The following is a 20,998-nucleotide window of genomic DNA, read 5'->3' on the forward strand; positions in this document are numbered from 1 at the left end:
AGCACAAAGAAAGAAACAAACTCATTTCTTCTCCCATGGTCTAAATAATGATCAGAGACACTAAGTCATGGCATATTTATTTCTTAGTCATAAAAATATGCTATACTGAAACTGCAAAATCCCGTCTGGAGTGGGTCCAGCCAGGAGGCTGGGAGGTAGGCAGCAAGGGACTTAGCTCTCGTTACTTGCCTTGTTTCTATAGTTAGCCTCTCACTATCTGCTCTTGGAAAGTATCAGAAGCAGGACATGCACTCACTTATCCCGTTGATCCTACCTAAGTTTGTCAGCCGTTAAGGATTTTTTTTTCTCCATTCCAACACTTGTGTGACTAAAAATAGCAGAGATAGCAAAAAAACCCCAAAACAAAAACAAAAAAGACACCCTGTAAATTTTAAATGCAAACTATAAATTTTATATCCAAATTAAGTGACTCAATGTGTTAAAATAAAAAAAAAAATATTTCAAAAAGACATCTCTGAGAGTGCCCACCCTCTGGGCAGCTGGCTCCTTGGTCACCTCGCCTGTTCCTGTCATAGTGGCATGTCCATGTGAGCCTGCCTGTCCCCTGTGCCTCTGCTTTCTCAACCACTCTCGAATGCCACCACTCAAAAGCCTTTGGGGCTTTTGACTGACTGCCTCTTATCACTATCCTGCCTGGAAACTAGAGAATACATTTTTTTTCTTGATGACCCCTTTGGTTTTTTTCTTTTCTTGGTTTGTGGCCCCTGTAAAAAATTGGAGGTAGATCTTTACACTGCAAAGCTGGGTCACTGTGGGCAGGCACTGGAGTTGTCAGTCTCCCTGGCAGGCTGGAGTTGGAAACACAGCCTGTGCAAAGCACTCTATCTGAAAACCTTGTCATTTCGGCACTTTATTAATTTGATAGAAAGTCCCACTGTCCCATTGATTAAAGATCACAGGGACCAGAAGTTAACCCTTACCTTCCAAGTCTCATGTTTGTAGATGTGCCAGTTGCCATGGCAAAAACAGACCTTGGTGAGCCTTTTCCTTCGGTCTAAACTGGCTTCTATTTTTATTTATTGACCAGATTACAGATCAGGCCAAAACTCTGTTTTATTTATGTTAGAGAGAATGGTAATTTTAATGAGGGTTGCAGGAGAAGGAAAGCCAGCTGCTGTGCTGAGTCTGCTATGCATGTGTACATATGCCGAGGGGAAAATTTCTTAGTCTTAGCAAAGGAACTGTGAAATACCACATGGGGAGGACAGTTACTTAATCACTTCTTCATACTTTCTTCACTACTGATGCTGCAGAGGAAATTAAGCAACAAAAATTAACATCTCTGGATTGCAACTTTAACAAGACCGTGGGTAACTTCCAGCCAGCACAAGAAGCTGCATTTCGCCAGCATACGTATTTATATACACAAGCACCATGAGCAGCCCCAGGCCCTGCAATAAAAATGGAGATATGCTGAACCTCCCGTGTCAGAGCAGAAAGCAGTTCTACGTGCAGAAAATAAAAGCAGTGTTCCTGTTCTTATTATGATGCTTAAAAACATGTCAGGTGTTTGCAATTTCCTTTTAAATCAAGTTTTGCCAGAGGAGAATTTGGCAATAGTAAATGCAACTTCATTGTGTCTTGCCCTGCAGAGATGGGTTGTCTGTAAGCAATCTCTAAAAAGATCTGTACTCCTTTACGTCTATTTAGAATTATTTTTTCAGTCGATTGCTTTAGGCATCTCCTGTTTTCTGGGCCATGAGCACTTATGGAAAAGTATAGCTGAATTGTTTTCTCTAAGTGAAATATCATCCATCATCAATAGTTACTTATAAATTCACTATTCAGTCAATTGGAGTATAATCCCAGATATGCAGGCTCTTCCCAAACATATTTTGTCGTACTGATGTCACACGGCCTGAGCTTCCCTCTGGCAGGCAAAGTGCACTGACCTGCACCCTCCTTCCTACGCTCAGGGACCCCACATACCCTCCCACAGCCTAGCTGGTGGGAATTTATTTCTTGAGAGGCAAAGTGTCAGTACTTGCCTACCCTCTTTCTTGAGAGTCCGACACTGACAACCGAAGGTTTCAGTAAAAGAAAGTGAAATATTTTTCCTGGCTAGCATTGCTTAAGTGTCCACAGCAACAAGAAAGATTCTGGGCCCCACTGATCTTGCCAGCTGGCCCCAGTCTTACTCCTTAATTTTCTGTGAACTGACACTAAGTTCAGACATTTCTGTTGATTTCCATGCAAATATTTCATTTTTGCTACTCTTTTCTAGTCAGCGTTTCTCCCAGATATGTTCAATGGGAGCTCATTGACCTGGCAACAGTAACATAATGTGCATTATTCTGTGTAACTTTATTGCAGTATATCACCGGTTCTCATTTCTGCTTGAGAGGATTTTTGTTTGTTTTTTTGTTTTAACACAAAGAGGCCAATTGCGCCTGCTTCTCTGAGTAGTTGCAGTTAGTCGACTCAAGAAAAAAAGAAAAAAACCCAACCAACTAACAATCCCTTAAAAACTAGCAGTTTGTGTTTTTTCTTTTTTTCATTTCAGGAGAAAGTGTCCAGAAGTCTTCAATAAAAATGCTTTTCTACATATTACTCTTTCTTGGCATCGTCTCTCTGTGGTGGCATTGGAGGGCAAGAGACAGGATGAAGGTTACAAATCTCACTGGAAAATACATATTCATCACTGGATGTGACACAGGATTTGGAAATATGGCAGCAAAGATTTTTGATAAAAAGGGATTCCGTGTTTTTGCCAGCTGTCTGACTGAAACAGGAGCCAAAGAGTTAAAAGCTGTGACCTCGAAGCAGCTTCAGACAGTGCTGCTAGATGTGAGAGATTCAGACAGTGTTAAGAAAGTGGCCGCATGGGTGGAATCTGAAGTTCAGTCAGAAGGTGAGTGCCAGGATACCTTTCTTCTAAAAAAAAAAAAAAAAAGAAATAGAGTTTTCCTAAAAATACTATGCTACTTTCATAGCTTATTTTAATTAACATTTGACAAGTGTGTTTGGGTGTCCTGTCACCTTCCAGAAACATGGAAGAAGATCTCACTAGAGGGATGTTTTATACATCTAGTTAGTGGTAGGTAAATATTTCGGAATGTGCTCAAAAAAGTCAGGCTTATCAATACATCATTGTCAGAGCAGGAATCCAGTTCCTGGAACCTTTATTGGGACTGTTTGTACTTGCATGCACATTTGGGTTATGGCACGAGTGCTCAGCACCTCCCATGCTGTCCTACGCAGCTAGGGAACAAATTAAATAAATTCTGCTTAACGAGCTTAAAGAGTTCTTATTTTAAAAATTGAATACTTATAATAAATGACTTGTAAGTAATCACTTGTTCTATCATAAGCAAAAAATACATATGAACTCCATTGAATAAATCTGAACATAAATATTTTGGAATATTGCTTGCAGACCATCTGAAAAATAGAAAAATCCTGTATCTCTGCCCCAACAAGCTGTGCAAGACGAGATACTGCTGCCCTTACTCGTGCATTAATGATGCATTAATGATGCATTAACGATGCATTAACGATGCATTATTACTGCCTGATTTCAGTAGGAGTGGTATTGCAGTAGAGTTTACAAAAGCCCAAGATCCTATGGGATGGATTCTGTTAACTTTGAGTCTTAAATCTGGTCTATTATGATGTGCCATGGTACCAATTATGCTTAATGCTAAATTCCAATCTCTATTTGACCTTCCATCTCTTCATAAAATTGCTTATAACTTGCCAAATTACTTTTATTTGAAACTGTGCTTGGTTTCAGGCCAAAAGTGATTTTTTCCCCAAGAAAAACTATGAGAAAGGTCAGACCAGCAAAAGTATTCATTCACACAACTCTAACAGCTGATACAAGAGAAGAACTGGTTTTACATTTTTGTATTTTCCCCTCCCACTTCTGAGCACTCAGAAATGCCTTTCAAATCAATCTAGTGTTTTTTCCCTGCCTCCATCTCATTTTTTGGAGCTGGATCATTTAAAAACAAGTCATTCCCAGCTCCAGTCGGGGCATGTCAGTCAATGTGAGGCATAAGTTCTCTGCTACAACAAAAATGTTAGTGCAGGGAAAAAGAATAGTGAAAGCCTTCTTTGTCACAGTTCCTTGTTTTCAAACCTTTGAGAAGGATATTTAATTTTTTTTTACTAAAAAGAGATGGTTTTTATTGTCCTGGCACCTCATCCCTTTCAGAACGAGGGCACACTTACCTGTGTCTCTGGACACTTGTACCAAGGACCAGATCTATTCGTTACACATTTCCTGTCACTCGATATAGTTGCTCTTTGCAATGCCTTGTCTTCCTCTACTTCCCTTTCTCCCACAAAAAGCCAGCACCACCCCCTGCCCAAAATGTTGCAGCAGGGAGAAGACTACGCAAAGGGTGATGGAACGTGTGGTGATAAAACCCGGACACTGAGAATAAAGCTGAATAATGCAGGACATTCTCAAGCAATTCCTCCAAATCTTCATTGCCCTCTTGGTCCCTCACTGATTTTTCTGTGAAGTCTCACCCAGTTCAATTAATCTTACACATTAGATGAAAATTTGCTTCCTGACTGTCTTCCTTTTTTCCCTGCAGGTCTCTGGGGACTTGTCAATAATGCTGGGATTCTGGGCCCAACAGCTCCTACAGACTGGTTGGATATTGAGCACTTTAGAGAACCAATTGAAGTTAATTTAATTGGACTCATAAATGTTACAATAAATATGCTTCCCTTGATAAAAAAAGCAAAGGGAAGGATAGTAAATGTATCCAGTGTTGGAGGTCGCCTAGCATTCAGTGGCGGAGGCTATGTTCCTTCAAAGTTTGGGGTAGAAGGATTTAATGACAGCTTAAGGTATAACACTCATTATGAGGAAAGACCACTTTTTTTCCTGAAGGCTCACAGACTGAAAACTGGCACATGCACAACAGAAGCTGAATTATAATCCTGGCACTTGGTATAAAGTTGAAAAACACCACACCCTTAGGACTAATTCTTCTTAAAAGTGCCTTTGCTCAATATAGATTATGTGACTTTTGAAGATTAAGGTCTAAAGTCTGTTGGGCACACAAGCTGTCCTCAAGTATTATTGCAGTGTAATTGGTACTCTTATAGATTCACAGCTAACCTATTTTAGTGTGCACCTAGGCCTTGAGGCAGAAGAAGCGCCACTCAAGGGAACGGAGATGTCTTTGCAAAATAAACCTAATTTTCCTATTTAAAAGTGCACCTAGAAACTTCCAGCAGCTGCCCATCCAGAAAAAATACATACCATGAGTTACTGCATGATAGTAATTCTTGTCTAAGCTTTGTTCTTCAAAGTGTCTTCTCTAAATTATACCGATCATTAGAGAGATCTAGAGAGCATAGCAAACTAATCCTGGGGACCACCATGGCTTCTCTTGTAACACAGACGGGGAGGAATTTGTGTGCCTAAATAGATAATGTGCCATTTTAGATACTGGGACACTTAAACAGGGCTGACAGATATGAGATGTGGCCAGAAGGAAGTGTACCAATCTGGGGCATCAGCCAGAGGTTGAAAGGGATTTCCTAAGACATATAAAAGGGCTCTACATGCTTGCATTTAGGCAGCTGACAAGCCAGATAGATAATGAGCTACTGCCAGTTGAACTAGGATGTGAAATACACTATGCCAGCTACTGCACTGTCACTGCCCATGCATGTTCTCACTCTGTGAAGCAGGTAAGATAGTTTATCCCTCTTTCATTTAGGGATAGCAAGCTGAAAGTTCACAACTATGAACAAACCTCACAATATTTGTGTGCTGGTGTGCCATGTAAAGACAGAAGTAAAAGTGTTAGTACAGGAAAAAAAAAATCCCACAGCATTAATAATAATGTCTAATGTGATTAAATCATTGGGCTGTCTTTGCAGGAGAGATATGAAAGCTTTTGGAGTTAAGGTTTGTTGCATTCAACCCGGACTGTTCAAAACAGCATTGACCGATCCAGCACAGGTTCTGAAAGAGAAGGAGGTTATTTGGAAAAAGCTCCCCCCTGATATTAAAAAACAGTATGGAGAGGAGTATTTTCAGAAAGGTGAGGCAATTTCCAGACATTTGTGGCAAAATGAGCAATGCATTTCTTGCTGAGAAAGCCTTGGAAAGTAGCTTTATATCTTCTAATCATTCTGACTTTCTGGAAAGATTGTGATATGAAAAGTTCTTCAAATGCATCTGCATCACAATATGATCATTGGCACAAAAGACTTGTTCTAGAAGCTTTATTTAAATCTCAGTTAAAGATTAATTATTCGTGTTGGCATGAAGCTTTTGAACAAACTGCCAAACAGAAAAACTTTTATCTGATGATGTAAACAGTGAGGTTGATGTATTTTTCTCTTCTTATTGTTTGTTTATTTATTTAGTAATCAAATAGGGATCAATTCCCTTTGCTTCTGCTAACCACAGCGTTGATGAAGCCATTCCAGGACTGTCTGACAGACACTGGCTAAGCCTGCCTGAACAGGGGCTACTTGTCTTTTTATCCTTCGACTTTCTTGACCCTCAAATCTCTTGTTTACAATTGTGTTCCGCAATTTACCACAAAGCAATTTCTTTACTACAAGAGACTCATTTACAGCTACAGCATTTCTGTTTCCCTTTGCCTCTTACATAGTTCTGTTTATTCTGGGCTACTGTCAATGCTGGTTGCCTGTCCTCAGACCACACAGGCCCAGTTTTGCCATGACTGTTCCACAATTAAGAGTACCTGGACAGTTCTTGGGGTCAACTACATCACAGGGTTGTTATGGTTGGCAACTTCAGAAACTGCTACAAATTCTTGTGTACGGAGAACCAAGAAATACCAATTCCTTAGTGAAATTGCACAGATTAGCACGGGGGAAAGCATTAAGAGGCACCTTGCCTGTCTGTCACTAAATGATCTTCTTTTTTTCAACTTTACAGATGCAGCAAAGAAAGAAAAACTGTCCAAGATCTGCCTTAACAAGGACCTTTCACCAGTTATTCAGTGCATGGAGCATGCCCTAACAAGCCTCCATCCACATGCCCATTACGTTGTTGGGCAGGATGCTCAGTTGTTTTGGAATCCCCTCGCAAGAATGCCAGCAGTTATACAAGACTTCCTGCTGCTGCGGAACAAAGTAGAGCTCGCAGCTTCCAATGCAAAGTAAATATTTGCCAATATATCCCCTATCACAGACAAGGCTGATTCTGTAAGATCTGTCCTTTATATCAGCATAATACAAAACATACATGAAATACACCTGCATTCCCTGTAAATGTAAGAAACATATCTATTTCTCCAATATCTGCTACTATTAAAAAAAACTACATTATTTCATTTTTAAAGTGTAAACAAGAAAGAACAAAGGAACTATTAAACTTTCAGAAATGACTAATTTTTCAGTTCTTCCACCTTTAAGGTTTTCAGTTTGAGAACACTTGAAGGTTCCAGTTCTTCACAAAGATCCATAAGACAAAAATATCCCAGGAAAACAGGGAATGTGGCTTTAAGTCTCTACAGCAGGAAGAGTTTGGTCATCTTGGGCAGAGAATGGAATGAAAACAGGGCCTTCCTCTGGGAGAAGTGAACTCGTGTAGGAAGGAGGACAGAAAATCCTCTTCCTGATGCTGCTTTCTTTAGCAGTCACTCCTATTCAGTTTTGAGGCCGAGGAAATTGTGATTGCCTTTCCTTGGTACAGTCCTAACTGGAGAGAGGGCAAAATAAAGTGCCCAAGTCGTTGAGCTGGTTGGGAATCACACCCCTTTCCACTCACAGGACTTTGCAAGGGTTAGGTGAGGCGTTTTCCTGGTCAGCATCCTAAATCCTGAGGATCTTTAAAGCCCAGCTCTACCACCCTCTTGTAAAGGATCCACAGCTAGCTACAAATGTAGGCTGTGGATCCAATTACATGGGCCCAATACCTGCACTTAAGGTAGTGAAGAGCTAAGGTGGGTTTTTTTTAATTAAAAAAAATAAATCTGAGCTCGCAAGGCTTCAAGTCTGGGAGCTATTTCTTGGCACAAAAATAATAGGCCTGTGTTTTTTGAGATGCTGAGTAATTCCTGTGGAGAGGTGCTGCTCTTGTTCAGTTCCTGACACAAGTGCCTGTTAAGACCCGGCTCCACTGGAATTAATCATGGCAAAGTGCTTGAGAACTGCAGAGACCCCACGTCGAGTCTGTAACTACACATTGCTGAGGAAGCTGTTTCCCACTGCCATGGAAACTGCTCAGCGGTGAAACAAATGCTTTCCTCATGCTGGTGAATTTGCTGTGACATGGTCAGGCTAAAGAGCAAGTTACCTGGTGGCTATCCGCATAGTGCTGGTTTTCAATTTAGTTTCTTTGGAACATGCAAAACATCAGTTCTACTTTTCTCAGTGCAGCTTATGCTTAGGCTTTAGAGGGGTCATTTAATTTATGTCTCAGATATCTAAAAAAGTTATTCCTTCTAGAGCAGGTTTGAGGTAAGTTCTAGAGCAGTTGAGAGTAAGCCTCTCAACTGTTTACTCTTCCTAAGGTATTGATGGCATTGCTGTGGTAGATTTTATTTTAAAACCAACTTTGCATCAATAAAAGTGACAGAAGAACAAGTTTTCTTTATTTAGGATTTAATCTGAAGGCTGTTGTGTGGCTGTCGGGTGAGCTAGTAGCTTCCCTGTCACAATCTGCCTGAGCTGTTAGCTCTCCAGGCAAGACATCAGTCCACCCCAGTCAGTGAACTTCTTGGCTCCTGCAGAGCAGGCGACGTTGGGCCGTAGGGATGTGACCTCTGATCTTAGCAGGTAGCCCTGGTGTCACTTCACATAGAGCCTTTCCAGAAGCTAAAGCTGCTTTTTTTTTCCCCTCACCAAGATTACTCAGCCGAAAGTTATTAGGGAAACAAAGTATGGAATGACACCACCTACTTTGATCTTTATCTTTAGAAATTATAGTTTGGCTCGTTTAATTCAAGTTTCTGTCAGACCACAATATCAGTTGCTGCGAGACCCTAGCAATGCGAAGGTTAACATTTAAAGGAAAACACAAACAGAATTTGCGACAGGGCACACTAGCTGTAAATATATTCTTTAAATTAGAAATGCAGGAAAAACATCAGCTGCTCAATTTATTACTTCTCACTGTTTGGAGGGTCAGATTCTGCTGGCATTTTCTCTCCTGGAACCAGATGCTACGTTTACTTAGACGCCAGCAACAAAAGCCAGTGACTTCTGGAAATGAGCAAACGACAGTGTGCTCTGCTATGGCTACCAAAGCCTGTCCTGCTCACAAGACTGCATAAGGCAGGTGAATATTTAGACGTACGTTTTTAGGGACTAGAAGGGACTTGTTCAGGAGAAGATCCATGACATCCACTAGGTCAGAACATCTTGGGGGACAGCACCCACAGGCCCTCGCTTCAGTTAACTTGTTAAAGCCAGCGCACAAAGGTGCGCTTCAAAACCTCCACTTGTCCAGCGGGAATAACGTTAGCTTCTTGCTTTTCACTTGAGAACTAGATTTCCTTCCCCAATGTTACGTTTCGAGCAGGGTAATTTTTCCACATCGTTTCTAGGAGTCAGGGATCTCATTATGAAATGCACCTAAGGAGTCAGTGGGAAATCAGACAGTCAAGTGCCGCTTTCTGCAGATGAAAGACTGTTTCACGCCATGCTCTCTGATGGAAAGCTACATATGGAGCTCACATTTTGCTTATGTCATTTCTCTTACATTATGTTCCCTTGCATGCTGTACTCTGAGCAAGTCGGAGGATCCTCTGTGAGAAAGGGAACTTATTGGAAAAATTCCCCATTTCGATGTTTTCCAAGATGCTAAGCAGGATCTGTTCAGCTTTCTGAAATTATCATCTACAGTTCCAAAGCAGTTTGCTGGGAAAAAAATTAGCAGTAGAGAAAAAGAAACTCCTTTTATGTTTTTGTCTCCTTCATTTGTGTGGCAAAGGATTGCGAACTACACCACCAGGACTCCTGACCTGACACTCCTGGAGAAAAGTTCCCCTGCAACGGGCTTTGCGTGCTGGTGGAGTGCTGTTTTGTGGTCATTTCAACCACACTGTAGAGACTGTTGTTTGAATCAGGCTAGATAGGACAAGGCAGGCACAGGAGGTGGAAATTTCTGCCAGCCCCCTGCCGAATCACCAAATCTCCATCAAACTGCACACCTCTCCTGACTGCCCCCAGTGCTGAAAGCGCAGTAACAACCAACACCGCAGCTCAGGCTGGTGTGGCGCTCAGAGCGACAAAAGAAACAAGAATTTCAAGGCCCAAGCTGAAACGAGCAGGGAGAGAAACCGAAGGAAGAAGAGCTGCCCACCAAGCAGAGGGTGAACTAACAACTCTGCAGCTCCTGGCAGGGGTCACTTGCCACCGTCTGCTCAACTGAGTGGGGCCAGGTCACTTCCAGCTTCATCCTACGAGCTTCTGTTTGGACAGTTTGTAGAATTGTAGCCTTTATTTGAAAAACATTGCTTAGTTACTCAGGCAATCCGTTTGCTTCTAGTATCAAAAAGCTGCCTCCAGACTAGAAAAAATAATTTCATCCCTGGAAGTTTTCACATACAAGGATGTATCTTAAAAGATTAAGTCATGTCCATAATGACTTGCTCACATGCAGGAGAAAAGGTGGAAGTCTGAACCAGGCCCTGCTAAATCAAATGAAAGACTCCTGCTGGTTTCAAGAGGAATCACAGATCAGTCCTTCCCAGATGAGGAGATTAGGTCTTCCTAATGAGTCTTGACAGCCCCCCAGGCTCTGTCGATTACTATATATAGCCAGCGATGCTTACACAACATAGGTAGGACAGGCAGGCATGAAGCATGTACAGAAGATTAACACCAAGTAAGTCCCTAAGGTAGAAACATCACAGTACAAGTCATTATCAACAGCAGGGAGAGGGACTGTGCTTGTCAAACGATGTACAGCAATCGGAATGCACCACCAGACACAGGATTTACAGTGAGATTTTTCTGGAAACTATCACCATGCGGATCTTGGTGCACAAGCTTATGAGTTTGTCTTGGGCAACTTCTATATTCTGACACTGGAAATAACCGGCGAAGGCAACTCGTGAGCACCTGGAGGTATAGACTGAGCCTGCAGATGTCTCCCCAGAATGTGAGTACCAGCACAAAACCAGAAGCTGTGTCTATCATTATAGCGAGCAGTACCTGTTACAGCCACTTGCAGAATGACAGAGAGAATGAATTACACACTTGTTTTTGAGTGTGCAGACGAGAGAACATGCAGTCCCTTCCTTTCTAGAGTGATTTTTACAGTTGTTGCTTATCTAAGCACCCGCTGGGTCTGAATAACATGCTAACTCAGAAATATTCTTCACACCATCCGGAATCTTTCTCTGCTCCTTTATTTTTAATTACTGGTTCAGTCACCTAAGAATTTACAGGGTTTCATTTTCCTGGGTCTTTTACTGATACTGTGGTAAAATTCTGAAGTGCAAGCAATACAAGGAAAGATACAATCACGCTGAGAAATCAGCCCCCATTGTACCAGCCTACATTCATCTCCCTGCAAAGTGCAGTGCAGGAGACTTTGGAGACGTACTTCTTTTAAGGAGACAGATTAATGAAGATCTTAAGTTCTCTGCAGATCACCAAACTGAAATATCACACTGCCATTTCTACACAGCATACAAAACCCCACTCCTTTCCCATGAAACAAAAGTGCAAAGCCCTGCACATGCAGGAATAGCTCACCTAAGAGTGAGAGATGCGATGTGTTTGTGCCTGCATATTTGTTCAATTTGTTAACTGATGACCAGGGGTTTTGTTGCTCTGGCAGGATGACCAATTATTAAAGTTTGTACTCCCTAGACTCTGGAGAGCTGTTGGGTGACCTGTCAGAGTGTTGTCTGATACATCTAAACCTTCTGCTGAGTACTACGTGAGCGCTGCTTCTGAAGGACCCCAGTCCCTAAATGTCCCCCTGGCAGTTCTTGCTCAGCATGCCTGGCAGGTCACTCTAACCTATTGCAGACTGACTTCTGGAGGTTTGCACTGCCAGCACAGTGGCGGATGAAGGAATACAAAGCACACCCAGACCCCAAGTCTCACTCCAACCTCAGGTTCTTTGGCATGTCTACCAAAGAAAACTTGCTGTGGGAGTAAAATAGTAACACCCCCCCTTCAGTATGATCCATGTGCTTCAGTTTCCTTTCGTGCAGAGAAGCAGAGGGATGCTGTATTTTGCAGTTGTCTAAGGATCTTAAAGGGCTCTCGGTGTAGGCATGCTGCTTTTCTCTAAAATCAATTGCATTTATAATGGCACTTGTCTAGGCATAAGAAGCCAAGCTTTATCCCAAGAGTTCTCAATTTGCCAGGCAAATATCAAAGTTTTAATGGAAAGTAGAATTTACCTTTAGCTATTTACTGGCTACGTTAGTAATCAGAGTTCAATATTTATGAAGATATATCAATACTCTTGAAATATCATGCTGACATTTTCTCTGGAAGCACACTTTGCCACTCCAGGCAGCTATTTCAAAATCAATATGCCCCTGGAAGACAAGTGGCTTTTTTAGTGCTCCGCAATTATCAAATGTTGCATAACATTGTACATTCACACAACTAGACTATTTTCTTGGAAGAAAACTTTAACCGAGGCAGTTTCCTTTCATTCTGACCTCAGACTCCTTCCAGCAGCAATGACATCATCTAGCAGAGTAAATACTGGCAGAAGGCTCCAGCAGAGCAAAACTCGCCACGTGTTCAGCAGCGAATGTCCATGTTATCGGAGAAGGAGCACTGGTACTCAGGGAGAACTAGGCGGTTAGGGATTACAGGTTTAGGAACACTTGCCCAGGGCTGTTAGGGGGGAGAGGAGCAGCAGAGGCTCCACACACAGTGCTGCCCTCTCAGCTGCTGCCCCTGGAACCCCTTATCTTACAATGCTTCTGTGCCAATTATTGCTACCTAAATACAAGGATTAACACTAACCAGAGCAGTCCCAGGTGTTTCTCTTATAGGAGCCAATAGGCATCCTGGCCAGACACTCCAGAACTTCTCCACAATGCCCAGTTTCAGATTTAACTTGCTTTGCAGTAGTGCACGCTCACTGACCACTGCTTCCTCCCTGCAGCACAGCCAAGGAAGGAAGGTGTGATTTACAGCTCCAGTTTCATATTAGGTTAATCTTTTCCCCAAATCTCTAATGATTTCATTTAATTTTGTATTGGGGAAAAAGGTGAATTGAGTCCTAACATGATATATCACAGCATTGGCTTGCTGAGTATTTTGCCGAGATTTATTAGCGTGGGGTTACAGGAGCCTGCTGGTAGCAGCTCCGTTCCCTCTTTGTGTCTAGCTCAGCTCCAAATTCTGAATCCGCAGTCAAAGGAATGTCATTGACTGGCATGTTGCTGCAAATGGACTGGGCGTATCTATGATCAGCTGCCGCAACTTTCTGTTTTCAGACTTTGTTTTACAGCACAGAAGCCTGAATTAGCCTGAGCTCTTTCACAGAGTTTTAATGGCGCTTCGTCAGAGCACACTCTGTGAGTCCTCTCGGAAAAGAAATGTCACCAACTCAGTGAAACATTACAAAGATGATTCCAAAGTGCACACATTCAGGAGCACTGCAATCCTTGTCAGACCTAACAGGGACATTCACAGCAAAAAAACCAAGTACCTAGGTGAAGTATCCGAACTAGAGGGCCGATTACATCAGCCTCAAAACAACAGTGAGATGGGCTGCTGAAATAACCAGTGCAGCCTAGGGACCAATCTAACACCCCAAAGATTCAGTGGGAACCTCCCTGTAGATTGCAGTGGAAGGAGAAGCAAACTCTTATCTGTATGTATTTGCTTAACATTTTATAATCAGAGAGTGTTAACCAGTAGCTCAAAAGTCCACGTTGACGGCTCCTGAGGCACCCAACTATGTAAAGTAGGATCATTAAGTGGCAATAAATGTTGTCATTTGTTATCATTTATCAGCTATGTGACTGATTTCATTATTTAATGAGAGTCCAACATTCATTCACTATCAAATTCTGACATTCCTTCCATTCCTACTCGTTGAGGTGACAGCAAAATTTAGAATTAGAAGAAATCCAAATCATCCCATGAACTCAGTAGGACCAAGAACAGCAGATGGGGTCTAGCAGCCAGGCCTAATACATTGGGCTTCCTTTAATATTCATGTCTTAAGGTAGCAAGGATGTTACACAAAAATCAGCCAAATGAATGCTTAACTTCAGACAGCTGTGAGTTAGAGAAGAAAGACCCCTTCCTCTCTGAGTACTTTTGGGATGTAAAAATAATCACAAATTCCTTTTTCTTAAGGTATCGCTTCATTCCTTGAAAACAATCACATTTTAAAGGCCAGATGTCTGAACCTCTACACGTAAGTAACTAAAGCCTAGGTGACTGCTCAGCACCTGTAAAAATGTTTCTCTTTAACAAGGCGTCTGGAAAATGCTTACAAGTCTTCCACAAATATTTAATTTAATTAATTATTTTTGTTTAATTCTTGCACAAATAAAAAATACAAATAGAAAAACAGATGGCAAGAACTGTATTCTACATTTATAAAGAAAAAACCTAATAAGCAAACACTATCCTCCCCACCAGAGTTAGGAAACCTTGTGTTCCCTCAGGGCTTTTTTTTTTTTTTTTTTTTTGAGGGCAACATCCCATGCATTTCCCCATTTCTTTATACAAACACACTTCCTATATAATATATTCTACTGTGCTGTATGTCAGTGCTAAACAGGCAACGAAGAACAAGACAGAAGACTCAGGCACTGTCCCAAAGTTTACCTTGTCTAAGGGTCAGAGAGCAGATCACTCACCATCACACAACACGAGTCACGCAACAAGTCAGTCACCAGAGCCACCGCTATAGCTTAGGCTTTTCTGGTTGTTCTTGGGGTCACTCTGCTTCTGTGCAACAGATGAGAAGGGCAGCCTGGGTGGCATCATACAGGCAATCAAAGAGAATCATCCTTCTTCCCACAGGAATTCTCTCCAGTATTAGCAGAAATAACCACCGGCGTCCACAAAGAAACCCAAACGCTACTGTGAGAGGTGATGCAGTCATTCTTTTCAGTCTGAAACATCCCGAAAGGACAGGGCTGACTAGAAAGATTGGTCAGCAAAGCTTGAGAACAGTGGAGATCTATTGAAAACGAGGATAGGGAAGGTTTTGCCAAGACACTTATTATTCACGGATCCCGATCACATTGTGCGAAAGCTTCCACCCCTGCTCTCCCCTGACTTACAGTGAGATAGACGGGCTGCAACCAGAACCAAAGCCCCTTATAGGAATTGTGTCTGAGGAAGCTGCGGGGTTAGTAAGTACATTCGCTTCATTTCATCATTAACTTATTTTCTTGTAGCTCTCACTTTCAGACTCACTGCACATAGCAATTTTGGCTTCCATACTTTCTCTTATCATTTACTGGCTCATCAGAGACAGTCACAGAGTGAGAAACCTGAGTGGAAAGCACATCTTCATAACAGACTGTGACACCAGACTTGGAAAGTCACTGGCTAAATGGCTTGACAAAAGAGGATTTTGTGTCATTGCCGCATGTGCCACAGAAAAAGGAGGCCAAGAGCTACAGTTGTGCTCTTCACTCTCGCTGAAGACAGTGAACCTGAACTTAGCTGACTCCAACAGCATTGCCAGAGTTGTGGCATTTGTGACCAAAGAGACAGCTGGCAAGGGTAAGTGGCAAGGTAATTTCCCAGAAAAAAGATTCAATATAACCAAAAGTGGTTTAGTTAAAGGTTCTAGTGCCTCTCCACTCTCCAGAGGCATTTTTCATCTTACTGATGAAACACATTCACTCTTATTTTCTGTCATTTCTCAGTTGAAAGAGATTCTCTCCAAGCAATGCTTTTGGGCTTTCCCTCAATTTCACCAACAGGGTGCCTAAAAATCTAGTTTCTCAGTCAATTAAAACCATATCATTCCCAGGTGTGTTTTTCAGACTCTTTTTGGTGCAGCTGAAGAATGCCAGTGGGGGGAAGGTGCTAACTGGTACCAGAAAAAAACTTTCTTGACAATAAAACCATCCCACCCCATTAAAATCGGTGGGTGTAGGGCTTCTTCAGCCCTCCTCTAGTAAGCAGAGGGGAACTTTTGCATGTCTGAATTAGTCCAACTTTTGCAATGCGCACAACAATTGCACTGATTATAACAGTTAAACACTTGCTGTTTCAGCCCGTTTTCTAAGAGCTGTTTCATAGGCAGCTCTCACTACTGCTATTGCACACCTCTGAGCACTTGTCTAAAAGAGGAAAAGTTTGTCCTTAGATACCTATGAGTTGAATTAAAAAGAAAGACTTAAGTGTTGTTTTGGAAAGGGTGTTAAAAAAGATCTGTGTGGTAAATATATTCAACCAGGCAATACATGTTTCTTTCTCAGTACCGACAGCTCAGACTAAACGTTGTGAACGGCTGCCAAAGGTGATTGCAGCACTTCAACTGTCAGCTGTAATAGCCGATTATATGCTGAATTATACCAAATATTAAATAGGCTTGTTAATTAATTAACTAGCTAAAGCAGCAAAACACATATCTTCTACCAGTAGGACTTTCTCCTCAAGGCTTGTAAAACACCATTAGCCTCATCATGAGGGTTCCAGACCATTCTTGGAAAAAGTGATTGAGGGCAAGGACAACACAATTATTAGCGCTTACCTCCTCCGGCAGGCCCTGGCTTCCAGCTTGTGGAAAGGTGCACGTTCTTGGTTGGGGTAACCACTGCTAATGCCGTCACCTCAGTCTGGGACACTCTTTATGAAGGCCGAGTGATGGACTTTCAGCCTCTCCCTTCAGACGCAAGCTGTCCTCAGCAAACTCTTGGAAGCGTCACTATTTATCTAAAGTTCCTCGAGTAATTTATAAGGTAGTAAAGCACTATTATCACTAATACATGGGGTTAAGCTAATATTTTGAGATGCGTTGGCTAATTCTGCACGTCTGGTTTAGACCTTTAGACCCCAACCCAAAAAATCAGTCTCTCCACTTTTATGTAGACTATTTGGTTTTCACAAGATTGTAAGTGCATATTAGGAGCCTACATAGTTGAGTGGATCGGGATAATAAAGCCTAGTATGGTGGCCCATATCTCCAACCGAAATACTTTTTCTTTAATACTTAACCCATACTTTTTTAGAGTCATTGCCTAAGGCCTTCAGCAAATTTTGCCAGGTGTACAAATTAGATCTTACAAGCAAAACCCAGACAACTGTATTCATCTCACTAAAGTTTTTGCAGACTGTGTGCTTGCTTCCCAATGCTACATGTGAAACTCTAGGGTAAGATATTGCCACATACCGAAATAAATGGTTTTGTAATCCCCTTAGGGCTTTTTGGCTTGGTGAGCAATACTGAAGGACCAGCACCTGTAGCCCCCACTGACTGGCTGAGGATTGAAGACTTCCACTCAGTGCTGGATGTTAGTCTGCTGGGATTGATTGAAATCACACTCAAGCTTCTGCCACTTCTGAAAAAAGCTGAGGGAAGATTAGTCAATCTAATTAATGCCAAAGGTCTCATGGCTTTTGTAGGGGGTGGCTACAGCCTCTCCAAATGGGGCATGGAAGCTTTCTCTGACATCTTACGGTGAGTAGCTAGAAATACATGCACGCATCCAAGAATCAATTCTAGATGTGCTGAGGAAGGGTGACTGCACGTTTGCCCCTCTAGTTTTCTCTCTGGAAATCTTGCCAGGAGGAAAGGAAAATAAGAGGATGCTGGTCACTTTATTGGGATTTCATACTCCAGTACTATGAACAGACCCACTGGGCAACTGCACTGGGAAAAATTTTCATGTCCTGGACAAATGGCTAGCATGCAGCTTTCGGGCATATGAATCCACTGCATACATGAAAGTAAATCAATGGTATAGCCTGGTCAGACACCAAGAGTTTCCTGGGCAAGTTGTACTTAATTCTACTTGTCCACTTACAAGCCATTTTATTTTGCTCTAATGCTCCATAAAAATCTGAGCTGGATGATTCCAGGCAGCAACCACCTTACCAAAGGTACTCATAACTTCAGAAAATTGTTAAGCTGAGCACCTTTCACTGAAGCCAGTTGTGTTGCACTGACTTGAGAAAGCCCAGTGAGTCAAGCCTTCACAAGGTCTAGGAAAGTTGGTTGCAAACCAGTATGAATGCTTATTTAAAGAAAGCATATGCCCCAAGGAAATATAGCACAAAGTAATGGCTAATGCACTCGTGGTCCATTCCTTTACACACTTTGGAATGAAGCTGTCTGTGTCTCTTGAGCTGCCCAGCAAGACAAAGAGGCCATTTTCATCCCAAAATAATTGCATTGCAACTCAAAGTCACAGAAAGGGAAGCATGCTACCAGGAAACACACTAACCTTTATTGCAGTAACATTTAATCACTTAACCATAGCCATTTAACCGTACAGAACAATAAAGTTCTAATCCAACTGAAAATTTTTACTTGCTTTTACTTTTTCCCAGGCACTTTAATAATCTGTTTGTGCTGGAAACTGAAATGATGCAACAGCATTTGAAATAGTCAAACGTTTTAGTCTGATAAGACATGGCCAAGATGCAGCTGGCTGCTGCATTCTTTGCATTGGTCCAACATAAACCACGCAGAAAGCCGTGAATCTACCTGACACTGCTTTTTCTTTCCTGAGAGTTAATTGCCTGCTACGCTTTTACAGGGCAAGTACACTGCTATGAAGATAATTTGAACATCTCAAAATTATTCCACATTTGAAGATAAGAATCAAAGTCTCAAATATTAATTTATGTTACAGACTTTGAACTTACTTGTTTAATAGTTATGCCATTATTGGGATGTCAGGGATGGTTATTGTGTTTTTTTTCTTCTAGAATAGAGATGCAGCATTTTGGAGTGAAAGTAAGCATTGTTGAGCATGGTTTCTTTAAGGCAGGAGTAGTTAATTCAGATGTCATCGAGAGAGACCTCTTAAGACTTTGGAACAGACTGACTCCTGAGATCAGGGACTCATATGGGGAAAAATACTTTCTTGAATGTAAGTAGAAAAAGGACTGTATGAAAGCTCCGGGGTGATATTGTCAATGTATATAAATACCTGAAATGAGGCTGAAAAGACAACAGAGCCAAGCTCTTCTCAGTGGTGGGTGCTGAGGGATAGGACCCAAGGCAATGGGTACATGCTGAAACACAGGATGTTTCTGCTGAACAGCCGAAAACACATTTTTACTGTGAGGGCAACCGAGCACTGGCTCAGGTTGCCTAGGGAAGCTGTGGAGTCTCCATTCTTGGAGATATTCAAAAGCTGTCTGGACATGGTCCTGGGCAACCTGGTCTAGGTGACCCAGCTTGAGCAGGGGAGGCTGGACCAGAGTTCATTTCCAACCTCAACCAATCTGTGATTCTGTGAACGTTTGCTGGACTGCATTAATGTTCATTTAGAACCCATTGCTGACTGTTCTGGACTATGCTTATGTTAGATGAGGCCTGTGCTATTAATTCCCATATGAGATTGGTGGGATGTGATGTCATGCTACCATCCTTAGTCACTCTATACTTAAAGGTAGAATGCCCAGGGGGAATGAATTGCTGTGACTATATGCTAAATTCATGGCTTACTGATATCTGAAAGGTTGTGCTATGTCACGCTACACTTACTGTAGGGAGCATCTGGCTCACAATATGGACCAGGGAGATTTCGGTTTACTGGGCTCTTGGGTGTCCTGCAGCCTTTCGGGTCTCTGCTCTGCGGTAGCTATACTGCTTTCGGTACTTAAGCCAGTAGTTTAAAGCAAGCCTGAAGCTGTAGCCAAGCCTTTAATATAAATAATCCTCTCGCAGAGAATGTTGCGTATAAATGCTTTCATGTTTATTTTCTTCTTTACAGATATAAAAGCTCAAAGATCATCAGTGAAAAGACTGTGTGACTCCGATATTTCTAAGGTCATAAAATGCATGGAACATGCCCTGGTAGCAAAGTACCCCAGGAGACGATACAGAGCTGGGTGGGATGCAAAGTTCTTTTGGTTGTTTCTCTCCTATGCCCCAAGCTGTTTATCTGACATGCTGCTGTGTATGATGTTTCCAGCTCCAGCAGCTAATGGGAGATCAGCTCCTGGAGTTCTAATTGACATTTAGTATTAAGCAGTATCAGCTCTGCAGAAATAAATATTAATCCTGTCAAAACCAGATGTCGTCTTCTTTACCAGTTACTAAACTGCTTAAATTCCTTTTAGAAGTCACCTCCTCCACCCCCCCACACCTCCTTACCTGGAATTTCTGAGTTTGCAGTTAGGCTTGTAAATCCAGCATGTTTTTGAAGGTCATTTTTTATGCTCAGAAATGATACCTTTATAGGATCTGCATTCATAAAATATTCAGCTACAAAGCTGGTTAATACTACGCACCCAATAAATAAAAATTAAATAAGAAAAATAAAACCACAAAAGGAATCAGTTTTTCAAGTGGACTTCATCAACATATAGACTGCTAGTGAACTTGAAATAAAACGATTATCACTCTCTACAACTACCTGAAAGGAGGTTGTAGAGAGGTGGGGGTCGGTCTCTTCTCCCAAGTAACAAGTGATAGAACAAGAGGAAATGGCCACAAGTTGTGCCAGGGGAGGTTTAGATTGGATATATTGGATATTGGGAAAAATTCCAAAATGGTTATCAAACATTGGAACAGGCTGCCCAGGGAAGTGGTGGAATCGCCATCCCCGGAAGTATTTAAAAGACATGTAGACACAGTGCTTAGAAACATGGTTTAGTGGTGGTTTTGGCTGTTAGGTTGATGGTTGGACTTGATGATCTTAAAGGTCCCTTCCAACCCATATGATTCTATGATTCTATATCTTATACGTGTACCTTACAGAATGTATTTAGTCAGTTTTAGTCATCTTTTTCATGGGGGGTTTCTTATGGTCATATTCAGGAGTTGCTAAACTTCACAAGCTTCTGAACACAAGACACGAAGCCCAGCTATTGCAACATATTCCAAAAATTACAGTTGCAGTATTTCACCACATCTCATCACCTAACTATTCAACTGTGTAGCTATTTCACA

At 41.8% G+C, this 20,998-nt stretch overlaps 2 protein-coding genes across 8 annotated transcripts in view; both read left to right on the top strand.

Moving 5' to 3' along the window:
- Positions 1-8,383, top strand: part of DHRS9 (dehydrogenase/reductase 9) — a 31,210-nt gene extending 22,827 nt beyond the window's left edge. For 5 of the 6 annotated variants that reach the window (XM_054208486.1, XM_054208487.1, XM_054208485.1 and 2 more), the window contains 4 exons: positions 2,525-2,872; positions 4,566-4,824; positions 5,869-6,032; positions 6,902-8,383. In XM_054208486.1, coding sequence (XP_054064461.1) covers positions 2,554-2,872; positions 4,566-4,824; positions 5,869-6,032; positions 6,902-7,128 — 969 coding nt within the window. In that variant the 5' untranslated portion in view covers positions 2,525-2,553 and the 3' untranslated portion in view covers positions 7,129-8,383. The remainder of the gene's footprint in view (positions 1-2,524; positions 2,873-4,565; positions 4,825-5,868; positions 6,033-6,901) is intronic. The other variant, XM_054208489.1, reaches the window with a different exon arrangement.
- A 104-nt stretch (positions 8,384-8,487) lies between these two features.
- On the top strand, positions 8,488-20,106 carry LOC128912483 (retinol dehydrogenase 7-like). 2 transcript variants are annotated; one of them, XM_054208463.1, is made up of 6 exons: positions 8,488-11,074; positions 14,260-14,320; positions 15,315-15,645; positions 17,293-17,551; positions 18,805-18,968; positions 19,818-20,106. In XM_054208463.1, the coding sequence occupies exons 2-6, from the start codon at positions 14,303-14,305 to the stop codon at positions 20,066-20,068; spliced, it is 1,023 nt and encodes a 340-aa protein (XP_054064438.1). In that variant the 5' UTR covers positions 8,488-11,074; positions 14,260-14,302; the 3' UTR covers positions 20,069-20,106. The 2 variants fall into 2 exon arrangements, with proteins under 2 accessions (XP_054064438.1, XP_054064439.1); XM_054208464.1 differs by having other exon boundaries at positions 8,488-14,320.
- The last annotated feature ends 892 nt before the right edge of the window (positions 20,107-20,998 follow it).

Source organism: Rissa tridactyla, chromosome 7 (genome assembly GCF_028500815.1).
Source record: "Rissa tridactyla isolate bRisTri1 chromosome 7, bRisTri1.patW.cur.20221130, whole genome shotgun sequence".
Classification (NCBI taxonomy): domain Eukaryota; kingdom Metazoa; phylum Chordata; class Aves; order Charadriiformes; family Laridae; genus Rissa; species Rissa tridactyla.